The 16,328-nt window shown below is 46.1% G+C and overlaps 2 protein-coding genes across 6 annotated transcripts in view; both read right to left on the bottom strand.

Moving 5' to 3' along the window:
• Window positions 1-16,328, bottom strand: part of LOC310693371 (cell surface hyaluronidase CEMIP2-like) — a 99,697-nt gene that overhangs the window by 59,068 nt on the left and 24,301 nt on the right. For all 3 annotated transcript variants that reach the window (XR_014519134.1, XM_083475293.1, XM_083475294.1), the window contains 9 exons: window positions 15,030-15,588; window positions 12,795-12,964; window positions 9,678-9,866; window positions 8,316-8,485; window positions 7,781-7,990; window positions 4,927-5,132; window positions 2,863-2,932; window positions 1,969-2,097; window positions 618-703 (listed from right to left, as the gene is read on the bottom strand). Coding sequence is in view for 2 of the 3 variants with exons in the window: in XM_083475293.1 (XP_083331419.1) it covers window positions 618-703; window positions 1,969-2,097; window positions 2,863-2,932; window positions 4,927-5,132; window positions 7,781-7,990; window positions 8,316-8,485; window positions 9,678-9,866; window positions 12,795-12,964; window positions 15,030-15,588 (1,789 nt within the window). In the remaining variant the exon portion in view is untranslated. The remainder of the gene's footprint in view (window positions 1-617; window positions 704-1,968; window positions 2,098-2,862; window positions 2,933-4,926; window positions 5,133-7,780; window positions 7,991-8,315; window positions 8,486-9,677; window positions 9,867-12,794; window positions 12,965-15,029; window positions 15,589-16,328) is intronic.
• Window positions 1-16,328, bottom strand: part of CEMIP (cell migration inducing hyaluronidase 1) — a 174,425-nt gene that overhangs the window by 154,889 nt on the left and 3,208 nt on the right. The gene's annotated exons all lie outside the window — the stretch shown is intronic.

Genomic DNA, 16,328 nt, shown 5'->3' with positions numbered 1-16,328 from the left:
CCCCCAGAGAATTATGGGAGCTGTAGTTTGTTAAGGGTCTGAGAGTTGCTAGGAGACCTCTATTCCCCCTCCCAGAGTTCCCTGGGAAGAGGGACTGATTGCTAAACCAATCCAATAGGAGCAGTGTTTATTGTCCGGGGGGGGGGGGGAGGTCTTAGAAGCAGATTCAACCCCACCACAATGGGATACACACTTCCTTACTGCACACCAGACAGACCATTACAACACGCAAGCCATTTGCAGAGTTTTCCCCCTGCCCCATCCCATCTGTCTCTAAGGAGCTGACACACACCCCACCAATTTTATCATCACAACAACCCTGTGAGGTAGAAAAGGCAGAGGAAACAGGGATTGTCCCAAAGTTGCCCAGTGAGCGTTTTGTGGCTGGAGTGGAGATTTGAACCAAAGCTTTCTGAGGCATAACCTGACACTCTTAACCACAACGCAACACTGGCTTGCACATCCCCTCAGATTTCAAACATTTTACTAGTTAGTAGACGTGAGTGCCCACCCCAAAACACGGCGACAGAAGCACCGAAAGGACTGGAAATCCCCCTAAAGCAATAAAATTAAACTCAACGCACCGCAAAGGGCAGCATGACATTTTGTTTACACACCTGGCGTTATCCACCGTCAGATATTCTCGAGGATTTTCAGCACTGGCTTTCGTCGTCTTGACTCCTTTCCCAATAAACAAGCCAGCCTGGAAAATTATTTTATACACAGTCACACAAACGTTTACCATCTGAGTTCAATTATTTTTGAACAAGCAAAGGGTACCATACTTGGTAAGGAAGGTCTGGAGCGTTTTGCTAAGGGAGCGGAGATATAAAACATAGGCAGGTATTGGCACAAAAAAACAATGGACGTACTAGAAACTGTGGCCCTCCAGATGTTGTTGGACTTCAACTCCCATCATGCTTGACTGCTGCTCATGCTGACTGGGCCTGATGTGAGTTGGAGTCTCATTAACATTCTGAAAGTCCCAGAAGCTTAAGCGTTATTTTTGCTTACAAAACCTTTCATACTTCTGCACACCTAGGGAGTAGGGATAAATGAATTTCTCAATCTTTGCTCTAGCTCATTTTTCATTTATCTTAAATTCAGGCCTCCACATTTCTGCAGCAATTTGTGAGTTTTAATTAAAAAGAAAATCCTTACTAAAGTTCTCCAACGTTTCAGTTCCAATTTCTCACAACATGAACAATTTTGTATGGTGTTTGGACAAATCTGCAAGCCATTTCCCCTAATACAGAGCATTTTCGAATATTAGCTTCACCAATATACACAGAATTATGCATTTTCTGGTACTGTATATGCATTTTTGTACACACAGCTTGGCTGTAAAAAACGCACTGCAAGATTTAGAAAAGTGCAAATTGTGAAGGCTGGCTGTGTTCCAGTTCAGCCACTACTTCAGAAAGTCCAACAGGGATGAGGGTATAGGGATGAGGGTACAGCGACAGTTTTCAGACAGAAAACTGCCTCTGAGCCTACCACTGACTGCTCAAATCCTAGAGCAGGGATTGGAAAACCACTGGACTACAGCTCCCATAAGCCCTAGCAGGCATGGCCAATGGGCAGAGATGATGGGAGCTGTAGTTCAAAGCAACATCTGAGAAGATTCTTTAAAAAAGGCAGGGAATGAAGAAGGGAAGACAGTTGACTCAAGGAAAAGAGAGGCAGAAGCACCAGCTATACCAAGGTTTGGGTCTCCAGCTGTTTTGGAACTACAATTCCCATCATCCCTGACCGCTGGTCCTGCTAGCTAGGGATGATGGGAGTTGTAGTCCAAAAACAGCCAGAGACCCAAGTTTGGGAAATTCTGAGCTAGACAAAGATAAAACCCACATCCCCTTGTGACCATGTTCATATCAAGGCACGCGGTCCCTGGAAGGTCGCCCACAATGGAATATTGGCCTTAGTTCAGCACCCTTGCCCTGGTATTTACAGAAATTTGCAACATGCCTTGAAGTTGGAGTGGACTCGGTTGTTGTGAAACGTCCCCAGAGGAGTCAGTTCAGACTGCCCGGCTGGATACTGTCCTTCAGACTGTCCAGTAGGAACCCGGTGGAAGATATACCATATTCCAACGTCCTGGAGAATGGGGGAAGGGAGAAGATGCGTAAAAATCTCCAGAGTGAGCAAATGCTACTGAATTAAACTTTGCTGCTAGCTTACACTGGCTAGGGATGCGGGTGGCGCTGTGGGTTAAACCACAGAGCCTAGGACTTGCTGATCAGAAGGTCGGCGGTTCGAATCCCCGCGACGGGGTGAGCTCCTGTTGCTCGGTCCCTGCTCCTGCCAACCTAGCAGTTCGAAAGCACATCAAAGTGCAAGTAGATAAATAGGTACCGCTCTGGCGGGAAGGTAAACGGCGTTTCCGTGCACTGCTCTGGTTCACCAGAAGCAGCTTAGTCAGGCTGGCCACATGACCCGGAAGCTGTTTGTGGACAAACGCCGGCTCCCTTGGCCAATAAAGCGAGATGAGCGCCGCAACCCCAGAGTCGGTCACGACTGGACCTAATGGTCAGGGGTCCCTTTACCTTTACCTTACACTGGCAGGGGGCAAGGCCATTCACAGCAATGGGCTGTGTCCAATATAAGTCCTATGCAGAGTACACCCATTGAAATTAACAGACCTAAGTTAGCCATATCCATTACTTTCAATGAGTCTATTATGAGTCCTGGATACGACCCCATATGTCTGGCAACAGGCCGGTAAGAAGCTCTTAGAAACCCTCGCAAAAAAACTTCACAATACCCAGAATTCCATGGAGGGCAAAAGGGAACCTGTTTAAAGAACAAGATTTAAGTTTAAGGACTTGAGACAAGCAAGCACGCAGCCTTTATCTGTCTTACCTGAGCACCTGCAGCCGCATTCTCTATGAGATTATTATTTGGGTTAGCAATCCAGAAGGAGCTGACAGCCCTGGGGAGAGGGAAACACAGAGATTTATTTTAAGTCACTGAACAGGAAGAAATAAAAAATGTTATAGCACCGCAGTGGCTGGCGCTTGGCCACAATACTGCCATGAATCCTTAAAAGTCTGCAAAGTCCTATAAATGACATTCTTTATGAGAAGTTCAAGGCGTTAAGTGATGTCAGGCAAGTCACAGAAGCTCATTACGGACCAAGCTGTAAATTATAACTAAGAAATCGTTAGCGGAGAAGCTGAGCTTCACAGGAGAAACAGGATTCCCAGAATTCTTTGGGGGAAAGTCATGTGCTTCAAATGCAGGGTGTGTACACAGCCTAAGGCAGACCACTGTGTCCATCTACCTTAGTTGTAGAAGCTGCATTCCAGGGTTTCAGGCATGGAGTCCTAGCTGGCGTCGCTGGGGATTAAACCTGGAACCATCTGCAGATGTTCCTTCAGAACAAGGCTGTTCTAATTGAATCATTAATGCCAGTAGGGAAAAACAAAGTGATTTGCCCCAGAAATTATATGCATCCCCCCAAGAACGGATCCTGATTTCGGCATCCCCTGCTATTGTGCACTAGCTACCTATGCAGTCTCTAATGATTCAAACTTTCTCATTCCCAGATCGCTCTGCTGAATAAAGACATGATCTCAGCTGGCAGAACAGGCTCAAAGCCTAGCCGACTGCCCATAACATCTGCGACAAAGCAATCTCCTTAGTCATCACCACCAATCTGATGAGTTTATCCAGGAAAACGTCTGTAGGAGGAAGAGCACTCGAGAGTGCTATCTTATCAAAAGTCCAGCTATAGATATATCGTACCAGTATGTCTGCATGACTTCTCCATCCTGGCTGTGCCACTGCCTCACATGCAGACAGTGTGAAATGCAATCAACGGTTAAACATTAAACTCAAGTGACATAAGTCATTAGAGGAGTGCCAGAAGGTAGACCTTCTGGGTGGTTTATAGTAAATCGGCACAGATTCTTGACTCCCAAAGGTTTAACCCTAACAACAAAATGACTCTGTCCCTAATTATATTACTAAGATAAAAAGAGTGCTTGGGGTTGCCAGGAGCAGAATTATTTCCTGGAAGGGCGCTGAGCTTTGTTCAGTTCTTCCCATTCCATTTTTCCAGTATTAAATTCAGTGCTCCCAATCTGCAACTTTTTTTAGTGCGTGCATGTTGCCCAACATATGCCATTTTTGCATATTGGCTCAGTCGGCAGACTATGAGACTCTTAATCTTAAGGTCGTGGTTCGAGCCTCGCAATAGGCAACAGATTCTTGCACTGTACTCTCCTGGTCCCTTCCACCTCCATGATTCTATTATTTCTTCTGCAAACGATTTTGCAAGCGAACACTGTGAGCGCCGCAAGATCCAAGTGGCCCTGCGTCTTGGTGAAAGGGTTCTTGAGGAATCCCCTTACACACACAGCATTTGCATGCCCCAAAATCCAAACGCTGCCTCTTTATGGGACAGGTGTGTGGATGAAATAAAACCCTTAAGTGAGCTACTTGGGACACGGGTGGCGCTGTGGGTTAAACCACAGAGCCTAGGACTTGCCGATCAGAAGGTCGGCGGTTCGAATCCCCATGACGGGGTGAGCTCCCGTTGCTCGGTCCCTGCTCCTGCCAACCTAGCAGTTCGAAAGCATGTCAAAGTGCAAGTAGATAAATAGGTACCGCTTCGGCGGTAAGGTAAACGGCGTTTTTGTGCACTGCTCTGGTTCGCCAGAAGCAGCTTAGTCATGCTGGCCACATGACCCGGAAGCTGTCTACGGACAAACACTGGCTCCCTCGGCCTATAGAGCGAGATAAGCGTGCAACCCCAGAGTCGGTCACGACTGGACCTAATGGTCAGGGGTCCGTTTACCTTTACCCTTTTGGTTGTACAAATCAATTGCTTGATCCTTTACCCAGCACCTTGTTTATATTAGGGGGGAAAACCAGAACTGTTCCATGCATTCTATGGAGACATAAAGCTGGAGTTTTACTTACATGCAATCGGTGCTCGGGACAGGAAGATACCCTCCATGCACATTATCTCTCATTTCGAGGCACATGGCCTCGTTGCGGTCAGTTGGCAAGATTGTGCCTGCCTTGGTAAGGAGAGCCAGGTTGTGTTGAAACGTGTTCCGCTGCTCTGTCCCGTCCTCCAGGAAAAAACAGTGTCCCAGAGTGTCATAGCCAATGGTATCTTTCACCTAAACAAGCCACCCACATCAAAAGAAGGAGGGACAATTGTTAGAAATAGGCTGCACTCATCGGAAGCAAAGCAATCTGCTCTGGTACCCGAAGCGGCGCTCGTCCCAGGGGGCATGGCATGGCACCTGCAGGGGGTGTGGTGAGCATCCTAGGGCTGTGGCGCGCATCCAGGGGGCAGGGCATGCTGCCTGCACAGGGGGTGCGCAGTGAGTGGTGCAAGCCCAGGAGGGTGCCACCAATCGGGAGTTGGCATTTTGTCCCCCCCCCCTTTGGAATGGCACCAGGAGAGGGCCACCCCCCCCTCGGAACGCCCCTGGCACCCATGAGCCTGTGTGTGGAGACAGCCAATGTAGTGTTCTACAGATGTTGCTGGGCCACAACTCTCTCTCTTTGAGGGAGGGGTCTGCAAACATATATGTAAAGGGACCCCTGACCATTAGGTCCAGTCGTGACCAACTCTGGGGTTGCAGTGCTCATCTCGCTTTATTGGCCGAGGCAGCCAGCATACAGCTTCCGGATCACGTGGCCAGCATGACTAAGCCGCTTTTGGCGAATGAGAGCAGAGCACAGAAACACCGTTTACCTTCCCGCCAGAGCGGTACCTATTTATCTACTTGCACTTTGACGTGCTTTCGACCTGCTAGGTTGGCAGGAGCAGGGACCGAGCAATGGGAACTCACCCCGTTGCAGGGATTCGAACCACCAACCTTCTGATCGGCAAGTCCTAGGCTCTGTGGTTTAACCCACAGCACCACCCGCATCCCTTCATATATATATTACACACACACATTTCTTATTGAACTTTCTGTTTTACAATTTAGAATATTCATTTAAATACCCTTACACCGTCAATGACCTCCCTTCTTCTCTTTCCATGGTTCATTTTGCGTATCATAAACTAAACCGCTCAGTATTCCATTATTACATCCTTCAAAACTTGTTTATGCTGTTGAATCTATCTTAATGCTGCCAACGTTTTCAAGTAGACACAATTTCCCCCCATATATTCAATAAACATTTCCCAATCTTCTTTAAACATGAAGGATCCTCATTCAAGAGAAGGGAGTTGTAAAAAAAAGATCGATTTTTACAGCCTCCTTGAACACGCACCATGATAAGATGCTAAGCATTTCAGCTGGAACAATTCCTTGAGCATGGGGCCAAGGAACCCAAAAAAGGTCCCATTCCTTGTACACACCAGTCTGATTGCTCTCAAAGATAGGAATGCAAAATCTGTATCAAGTCACACTGAAGGAGAAGCATTTGACTTTTGGGGTGTTTTCTTACATTTTAGGTTTAACCCGAAACACACACCTTTAAACATATGGGACTACTTGGATTAAGGTTTTGCTTAGCATTGCCTTACGATCCCTCCTGCTACATACTTTTTGACGCCACACACACACACACACACACACACACACACAATCACACACTTCTGGCTGTGAGCCTGGGTGATACAGAGAAACATTTTGGCCAGATTCCTCCTGCCTCATGTTGCGTGATAGGTTGAGTGCCAAAACCTAACCATGATTGAACATCATGAAATAGCCATCAACACGCATTGTTGGAGAGCACAAAGGTCATTTATTGTGTTGCAGAGCTATATATAAGTTAGCTATTTGGAGCCATCCCAAATCATCTCATCACTAAAAACTGAGATGGATAGAAACAGCAGACTTAGCTATGCTATTGGCATTCATCTCTGGAGAGAGAGAGACAATGGAGTGCGCCTCTGGGGGTGGTCAAACCGCTGTGTTAGCAAGCACCAAAGTGACCTCCCTGGGGCGCAAGCCTGGGCAGTGTCTATGGAGGACCTGGGCTGCTGAGACAAGACCCTTCAGCTTCACCAATGTGGTCCATGTATTATATCATATTTCCAAGACCTTCCAAATATGCAATACAGAATTATCCTTATTTAGACTTCTCCATTTATCTTTCTGCATTTTGACCTTCAACTTTCCACACAGAATACATACTGCAACATGCGCCATTTTCAAATACGATATTATATTCTTTTAACACTATTAAATTTCATGTTGTGCAACAGAGGACTTCAACGCCACAGTTGGTCTAGCAGTGCAGGGTTGTCCAACAGGTTGATCGCGATCTACCGGTCGATTGTGGGATGCTCCTGGTTGATTGTGGAACCCCGACCTCTCTGGCTCCCTAAAAAAACCCTCAACAACTCTGGTCAATGCAATGGGTAGCTCACTGCCAGTGTTCTTTCAGGGGGAGTAGATCACAGTCTCTCGGACGTTGGACATCCCTGGTCTAGCGGTAACTCATTGGATTGCCCAATCTATCGTACAACAACATTCCCAGCAACCTGTTATGCATTCTCTTGAACAACAACATTCCCCTAGTGCAGCCATGGCCAAACTTGGCCCTCCAGATGTTTTGGGACTACAACTCCCATCATCCCTAGCTAACAGGACCAGTGGGTCAGGGATGATGGGAACTGTAGTCCCAAAACTGCTGGAGGGACAAGTTTGGCCATGCCTGCCCTAGTGCAAAACATTCCACCACTGCAACAAGCATACTGCTAACTGCCGTTAACTTCGGGGTACCCAAACACTGTAACAGAACTGAATGCAAGTGGACATGTGAGTTAATATCAACAGGAAACACGAAAACAGCCACCTACCCAAAGGCCATTGGCTCCATGGATGGCGACACATCTCGAGAAGCAGTGATGGATGGCCAGATTGTCAAGGTAAGATGGTGGGTTGTAGCCTCCTCTCTCATCTACATCTCCCGTCAGATGGAAATGTACAGGATAGCTGCCTAGGACCTGCTGGCCCATGTTCTTCAACTCCACCCCCGACAGGTGGACAGAGGTAAAACCTTTTTGGATCTATTCAGACAAACAAGAACACATAAGGAAAGAGTCTGTGGCAGAAAGAAGAAGCACAAACTGATTATCAGGACCAGCAAGTGGTACAGCATTTGTTGACAGGGAAATGAACAGTGGCCAGAAGTGTGAAGAACAAGAGGATATTAAGTTTCTACCCTTGTTTTGGAATCTGGAGGTGCCTAAAGTAGAGAGAGGACTAGACCTACAATACTGTATTCATTTTGTTAACCAAGACTTCCGGAGCCTGTCTTTTTAGGGCTGGGAGATTCAGGTCACTAAATATCTGTGCTGGGGTTTGGTCAATGTCCACCAAAAACACACTTACTTTAATTTGTCCTCCAAAAGTATCAAAGCTGAAAAACTGGCAGTGGTTTGGTCCGTAACAAGAGTCCTCCATTTCTCCTTGGATAAGTATATTTCGAGTTAAGAGGCCAACCTCTGCCCTCATGTCTACTCCATCCACAATCTCACCCATGTGGAGATAGAGGGGACTTCCTGGCAAAATAATTGTAAGAAGCTTGAAAGGGTCTTCCTCATGCCCTATCCCAACCCATTGAGCCTTGCAATATTGATCAATAGCAAATGAGAGCAGGAAACTGATAAAGGGATAAAGACCATCCCTTAGGGTGGAAGAGCGAAGGAAATTCATTTGAAGGCTACAGTATATGAACTGTGCTTTCTCAAGCCATTACAAGTAGAGCACCCCCGTTGCCCACAGATGGTCCCAGGTTCAAACCTGAACACCTCCAGATAGGGCTACAAATATCCCAATTTTGAACCCTGGAGAGCCACTGCCAATCCATGTAGACAACACTGAGATATGTGGATCAATGGTCTGACTCTGCTTAAAGGAGCTTCTTATGACCCTAGTAAAAGAATCATAGAACTGTACAGTTGGAAGGGACCACAAGGGTCATCCAGTTTGAGTCCTGAAATACAGGAATCTTTTGCCCAACGTGGGGCTCAAACTCTTTTTTTAAAAAAAATAATTTTTATTAAATTTTCCATTTTAACAATTCAATCAAATCACATTAAATATTCCAAATTATAAAAATACATATCATATAGTCCAAATATTCCGCCAAATTATAATTTTTTATTGGGGCTTCCCATGCTTCAAGTTCGGTGGGGGTCTGATCATCTTATATCTCTACTGCCTTGAGTTTCCAATAGTTCCTTTAATTCTTCCTGTTGTTACCTTTCCTTACGTGGTGCTCAAACTCAAGACCCCAAGATTAAGAGTCTTAACGCTCTACCAAAAGGAGAACAAATCAAATAATTCCCCATATCCAGCTTAGCCCACTTTTCCTAGCTCAATTCAGCTGTTATAAAATAAAATACAATATCAGAAAGAAAAGCAGTGAAAATATGTTTAAAAATCAATATGAATATTTACTGAAGACATCTCTCAAACTACCTGAACAGAGCTCCCGGACCATGGGTGGTTCACGGACCACAGTTTGGGAACCCCTGGCTCTAGGCTCACTGTTTACACTGAAGAGTCAAATGGTTGCACCTGCTGTTCATGAACCAGTGGTGGGCACTGAACTCTCCATGCTACCTGTCCTCATTACTTGAAAACTGTTTCCATTTTTAGCTCTTTGATCAATTGGCCGCCTTCATTCATAACATAAACTAAGGAGCTCTGTCGACAAAGGAGACCTTAGGGAGGCATTGTTGGTCGTACCATCAATCTTCACTTGGTTCGTCTGACATTCAGGACAAGGCAGAAGATTAAACTCTTCAGCCTGGTGCATGGAATAGTCCGTGCTGGCAATGACGACCTTGTCTCCGGGGAGCCAGCTAGTCACTTCGTCCACCAAATCCAAAATTACGCCATTAGACACTTCCACTTTGAATCCATGATGGGGTACTCCTAGAAAGGGGGGAAGTGATCAACAACATTTGCTTCTGGAGCTCTTCACTCACCAACTATTGGGTCAGGTCTACCTCGTCTCAAGTCCCACTCCAGCAAACGCCAACCTCAATCATCTCAGTCACATTCCTACTGTCCCCATTCTCTGTTTGGGGAAGGGCAAGAGTTCAGTGGTAAAGCATATGCCTGGCAAACAGGAAGCTATCTTATACAGAGTCAGGTCATTGGGCCCTCCAGCTCTGTATTATCTACAACTGACTGGCATTCACAATCCTACCTGGGAGATGTCGGGGATTTTACCTAGACCCTCTGCATGTAAAACAAATGTTCTGAAACTGAGCTGTGGCCCTTACCAGATTCAATCCCTGCCATGTCCAGTTAGCAGCATCAGTTAGCAAGTGGAGCAGGGGATAGACGCTGGCAATATTGGGATAAAAAGGTAAAGGGACCCCTGACCATTAAGTCCAGTCGTGGCCGACTCTGGGGTTGCGGCGCTCATCTCACTTTATTGGCCGAGGGAGCCGGCGTACAGCTTCCGGGTCATGTGGCCAGCATGACTAAGCCGCTTCTGGTGAACCAGAGCAGTGCACGGAAACGCCGTTTACCTTCCCGCCGTAGCGGTACCTATTTATCTACTTGCACTTTGACGTGCTTTCAAACTGCTAGGTTGACAGGAGCAGGGACCGAGCAACGGGACCTCACCCCATCACGGGGATTCGAACCACCGACCTTCTGATTGGCAAGTCCTAGCCTCTGTGGTTTAACCCACAGCGCCACCCGCGTCCCCAGTATTGGGATAGATGGACATAAAATCTGGCCCTGAGTAGGACAGTTCCCTAAGCTGCTTCTTTTTGCCATTCCTGCATTGGAGAGAGCCATTTGAGCAGTCAAAACTAACCAGTGAATTGACAGATTAAATGCTATACACGTACCCCAAAGGGGCCTAATATTTGAGGCAGAGGTTAGCAGCTGGAAAAACCCAGCACCACCTCTTCACCGCCTTCCCTGGCAGTAAAAAATAAAATAAATTAACATTTGCTGCTCTTTCATGGCATCCAAATTCATTGGCTTCACTCTGCTTAAAGGAAGGACTGGTCCCAATTCTGCTTAGCTTCAACCAGGTAGCTGGTCTGGGGAATTGTAGCTCCAAGACAGAAGGCTCAACTATTTGGTGATTTGAGCTCCAGTAGGGAGAAGAAGCAGAATGTAAATGAAATATGATTAAAATCTGTGTCCTCACCCAATCACAGCACCTTGGCTATGTAGGAAGTGGACTCTATAAGAGAATGGGATTGAGGCACTGATCTACTATACATATATATCAGACTTTGCAGCCTGATACCATCTTGATATTTCGACTACAAACTCCTATCAGAGTCTAAAACATCTGAAAGTTGCTAGGCTGGTGAAGGCTGTTTATATCCTCAAAAGAAAAAAGCTAAATTGCAGACCCGGGACATAAAGTGTTAATTTTGTAACGAGGAAAGATACTAAGGGGTGGAGGAAGAAACCCAGCTGAACTGTTATCAACAAGAATTTTGACAGCAGATAACACTGAATACTTCAATGAAAGAAGAGAAAAATCTGTTAACTAGCATAATGAGCAGAGTTTCAACATTCAAGAGATCAAACAGTTCTCGCTGGCTTCCCCAGAGAAACACAAAACCACCGTTCTAAATTTGTGTGTGTGTCTGGTGTCGGTAGAAGACACTGATCTTCAACTGGTGAGTTAGGATCCACTAAGGGGTCGTGGCCTGATCCAAAATAGGTGTCACAGGTGTGCTACCACCATGCATATATACATGGTAAAAGTTTGAGAAAAAGATCCCCAAATGCATGATTGGGTTAAAAGAGGGTCCCAGGTCTGAAAAGGTTGAAGATACCTGCTATGAAAGATCAAAGCCATATCTGAATGGTCCAGTGCTAATGGAAGCCAGTGCAATAAGAGGACAGTGTGTCACATCAGGGCTGGAGAGACCCTGCTCAGCCGTCAAGTTCAGTGGGTCACCTTTGCCAGTCACACACACTCTGCAAAACCTAACTCACAGATCTAGTTACAGGTAGGTAGCTGTGTTGGTCTGCCGTAGTCAAAACAAAATAAAAAACAAATCCTTCCAGTAGCACCTTAGAGAGACCAACTAAGTTTGTTATTGGTATGAGCTTTCGTATCTGAAGAAGTGTGCATGCACCCGAAAGCTCATACCAATAACAAACTTAGTTGGTCTCTAAGGTGCTACTGGAAGGAATTTATTTTTTATTATTTTGTTTCTAACTCACAGAGTTATTGTGGAAATAACGCTGGCTTTGAGCAACTTGGGATAGAAATGCAAAAAATAAAGAAACAATGAAATGAATAATAGAGAAAATTAAAGGAAGCATGCTCCTGGATGAAAGAAGTGTGTGTGTGTGTGTGTGTGTGTGTGAGAGAGAGAGAGAGAGAGAGAGAGAGAGAGAGAGAGTGTACACACACAGTTCTTAACTCACACATGGTTGGGAAAAGCAAGCAGCCGTCATACCTTCTTTTGACATACACATCACTGTAAAAATGCATACCATGTACCAAACAAGGATATTTTTAGCCTCATGGAATATTTGACTACAGCCAAATAATAGATGATCAATTGATTGCCCCAGCCTATGACCTTGTCTGGCTTTCAGAGGTAAAAAGCTAGAACAGCAGGGTTTAATCAATAAACTGGTTTGTAATCTATCAAAGGCTCTTTAAAAAAAAAAGCACAGTTAAGGATCTAAAAACAGGAGTGTGGATTTTGGTTCAGCCTTATTGGTTTTACTCATATGCAAATTTAATCAATCAGATAGACTTGAGATTTCTATAAACTGGGCGACAGCTCAAAAGACATACTCAGGGAGGAGAGAGAAAGCAGATAAACACCACTTGAACAAGAGATTAGAAAAGGGCTTAAAAACCTTTGATCCATCCGCTGTGAGCAGCGATTGTAAAGACAATGCCTTCGTATGTCTTAAATTCTCTTGTCGCTGTTGCCAACCCTGTTGTCCCGTTGCGTTGAGAAGGCGTTGCATCCTCTGTGACGGAAGATGCATCACCGCCAAGAATCCCAACCAGAACCCAGGGCTGCCTGGAGGAGGGGGGAAAGCAGACTTGTGATGCAGAAATGGAACACCCTGTTCACATCTGAACCTCAAATTCATTCAGATATTCAGTGTCCAGCATCGTCTGAAGGCCAAGTCCTGCTCCAAAAATTTGCAATCAAAATATACGACGCTCTCTCGGAAAAACACCCGCTTCCAGGGAAGTGGGACACCAGAAGAAATCCTCTAAAGTTTAGCTTAACAGTGGAGGTAGCTAATTCACACTGCCGTGACGGACCTGCAGCTAGCTTTGAGAAATTCTGATTAAGCAACGAAGCACCATAACTGCAAAGACCGACAGCTATTCTGCAGGCAACCAGTGGCCTTAGTCCACAAAATACATACAGCAGGCACCTGGAACTGAATATAATTAATGTTGATCGGCAAGAATACAGGCAAAGTCTCCACTGAGCTTGTACCCAGTTATATCAGAAGGGGAAAATGGGACCAGCTTATCAGGCAGAAGGCAAACTCTGTCCTTAAAACAACACAACAGCAGCGGCAAAAAGGTAACAGGGGCTTCTGAGTTTTGATAGTTTCAAAACTGCACGCCGCATCCTTTAAATACGGGCACAGGTTTTCAGCTTTGATGTCATTTGCTTTGGGGACAAACCTTCAGAGGAATGTGGAAGCCAAAAAAACTTCTTGCATGAATTGTCAAGCACAAAAGGGGAGGGGATAACTCTGTTAGATTGGACAGCAGTACAACAGTTAGGAAAAGGGGCCAGGAGCTGTCCATGGTGGCAATGTTAAGTTTTCCAACAGAACCATTTTCTGAAGGAGCTCACTGCTACATGCACCAAGCGCAGGCATGCTCTCTCTTTTGCACCAAGTGTCACAGGTTAATAGACCTAAAAAGAGTTTGCTGGGACACCCTATGCTTAGATATCCCAAGAACCTTGTTTTAAACACCACAGAATTTCTGGTTCCTTGCACTCTCATCAAAATGCCAAGACTATCAAAAATATATAAGGGAGAACACCATTCAGTTCAACTGGCAAGTTCCACAGGCACTGAACGTGGGGGTTTTTTTAGCCCCTGTGTACCAAACCAAAGTATCCATATTGCCTATGGAAGAAAACGGGATTTGTGAGCCATCAAAAAAAGTCACCTCACTGCTTCTTAACCTTGTAGGGTTTCATTTGCTGGCAAACATGACAACCCAGGTTATTTTCGTTTCCTTCCATTTCCCCTTCTTTGGAAACCACCACGTGCATGCACAACACTGAACCCAGGATGGGGAACATTTGGCCTTCCAGAGGTTGCTTAACTACAACTCCCATCAGCCCTAAGAAGCACTGCCAATGGTCAGAGCTGATGGGAGTTGTAGTTTGGCTTCCTCTGGAGAGCCAGAAGTTTCCCCACTGCCACTAAAGCAAGACTACAATGAACAGCCAGCTAATCCTAGTTGCCACGTTAGTGTTAACAGGCCATGCTTAGGAAACAAGCACAACTGAAACAAACAGCATATAATAATAATAATAATACAGTGGTACCTCAGGTTACATACGTTTCAGGTTACATACGCTTCAGGTTACAGACTCCGCTAACCCAGAAATATTGCTTCAGGTTAAGAACTTTGCTTCAGGATGAGAACAGAAAACGGGCTCCGGTGGTGTGACAGCAGGAGGAGGCCCCATTAGCTAAAGTGGGGCTTCAGGTTAAGAATAGTTTCAGGTTAAGTACAGACCTCTGGAACGAATTAAGTACTTAACCTGAGGTACCACTGTAATTCTTACTATTATTATTATTTATTTATTTATACCCCGCCCTCCCCAGCCAAGACCGGGCTCAGGGCAGCTAACAACCAATAATAAAAACAAGTTGATTAAAATACAATTTAAAAGATTAAGCTACAACATTAAAACATTAGGGTGCAATCTCTTTGGATATACACATCCAAACAATCATAGCACAATAATTATCTAATCCGGGGCGGGGGGGAATATGGAGGTCATATCTGTGTAGCCCCCACAGCACAGGGCACCAGGATGCCCTACACGTTTGCAGAATTGCACGCATGAAAGTAAGAAGCCACATTTACAAAGTTACCTGTATTGCAGGTGCAGGACGTATTTGCTGTGCAGCAGGTTCTTGAGAAAGAGCCGGGTCTCCAAGGTCAAACTCTTTGCTGCAGAATCCCCTACTGCCATGGCTACTACGTGTCCCAGAGATTGGTGGGCAAGGAATTCCCTCAATCTGCGGCTCTCGTCAACAAGGAGGTGGGTGTCAAAGCGTTCAGCGGCCACTACCTGGGCTGTGCCCGCATCCACTATCCGGACATTGAGGCCACGACTACTCCAGCGCTTCTCAGAAGTGTACCGGTCATACCGAAGTCCGCCCGGGTACAAGGTTTTGGCCAAAAGCGTCCAAGACCGAGGCTTCCTTCCGTGCAACTCGAGAATGCCACCTCTGCCCACTCCCATGAATTTTCTGCCATAGCCCTCCACGTCAGCTTCGTCGGTGGCTTTCCCATAGAGAGAAATAGTGGCCTTGGAATGGTATGGGCGGCATTCGGAGCCCACGTACAGTGCCCCGCCATCCTCAAGAAGGATGCTGCGAGCTCGTAAGGTGATGGCTTCCTCCGGATCATCTGCAAATACTAAGATCCCTGGAAGGGAAGCACAGAGAGAGAGGCAACAATTTTCTCAGATTTGTGATCTGGCGCAGCATACTGCAGTGCAGAGGTGATGAATCTACAACCTTCCAGACATCCCAAGACTACAAATCCCATCATCTCTGACCATTGGGCCACACTGTCCGGAGCTGATGGGAGCCCAATAGCACCTGGAGAGCCACAGGTTCCCCACACTTAGGGCTCAGCTACATTAGTAAATGGGACGGGGGTGGTGCTGTGGGTCAAAACACAGAGCCTAGGACTTGCCAATCAGAAGGTCGGCGGTTCGAATCCCCGCGACGGGGTGAGTTCCCATTGCTCGGTCCCTGCTCCTGCCAACCTAGCAGTTCGAAAGCACGTCAAAGTGCAAGTAGATAAATAGGTACCACTCCGGCGGGAAGGTAAACGGCGTTTCCGTGCACTGCTCTGGTTCACCAGAAGCGGCTTAGTCATGCTGGCCACATGACCCAGAAGCTGTACGCTGACTCCCTCGGCCAATAAAGCGAGATGAGCGCCGCAACCCCAGAGTCGGTCACGAGTGGACCTAATGGTCAGGGGTCCCTTTACCTTACATTAGTAAAGAAAAGGCATTTTATATGCATTAGGTGGCGCCAGATGGCGCTGTGGAGTTCCGTCTGTTGCCAACGTGTTTTCCCGCTTTGCGCTTTACAGCGCGTTTTCCTAAAATACTTTTTTGATGTGTCTAGATCCAGACTTGGTGTAATGGCTAAGCA

The sequence above is a fragment of the Podarcis liolepis genome (assembly GCF_965112155.1).
Source record: "Podarcis liolepis genome assembly, chromosome: 14".
NCBI classification, from domain to species: domain Eukaryota; kingdom Metazoa; phylum Chordata; class Lepidosauria; order Squamata; family Lacertidae; genus Podarcis; species Podarcis liolepis.
Note: the sequence above shows the minus strand (reverse complement) of the source record. Positions and strands in the feature narration are given on the sequence as shown.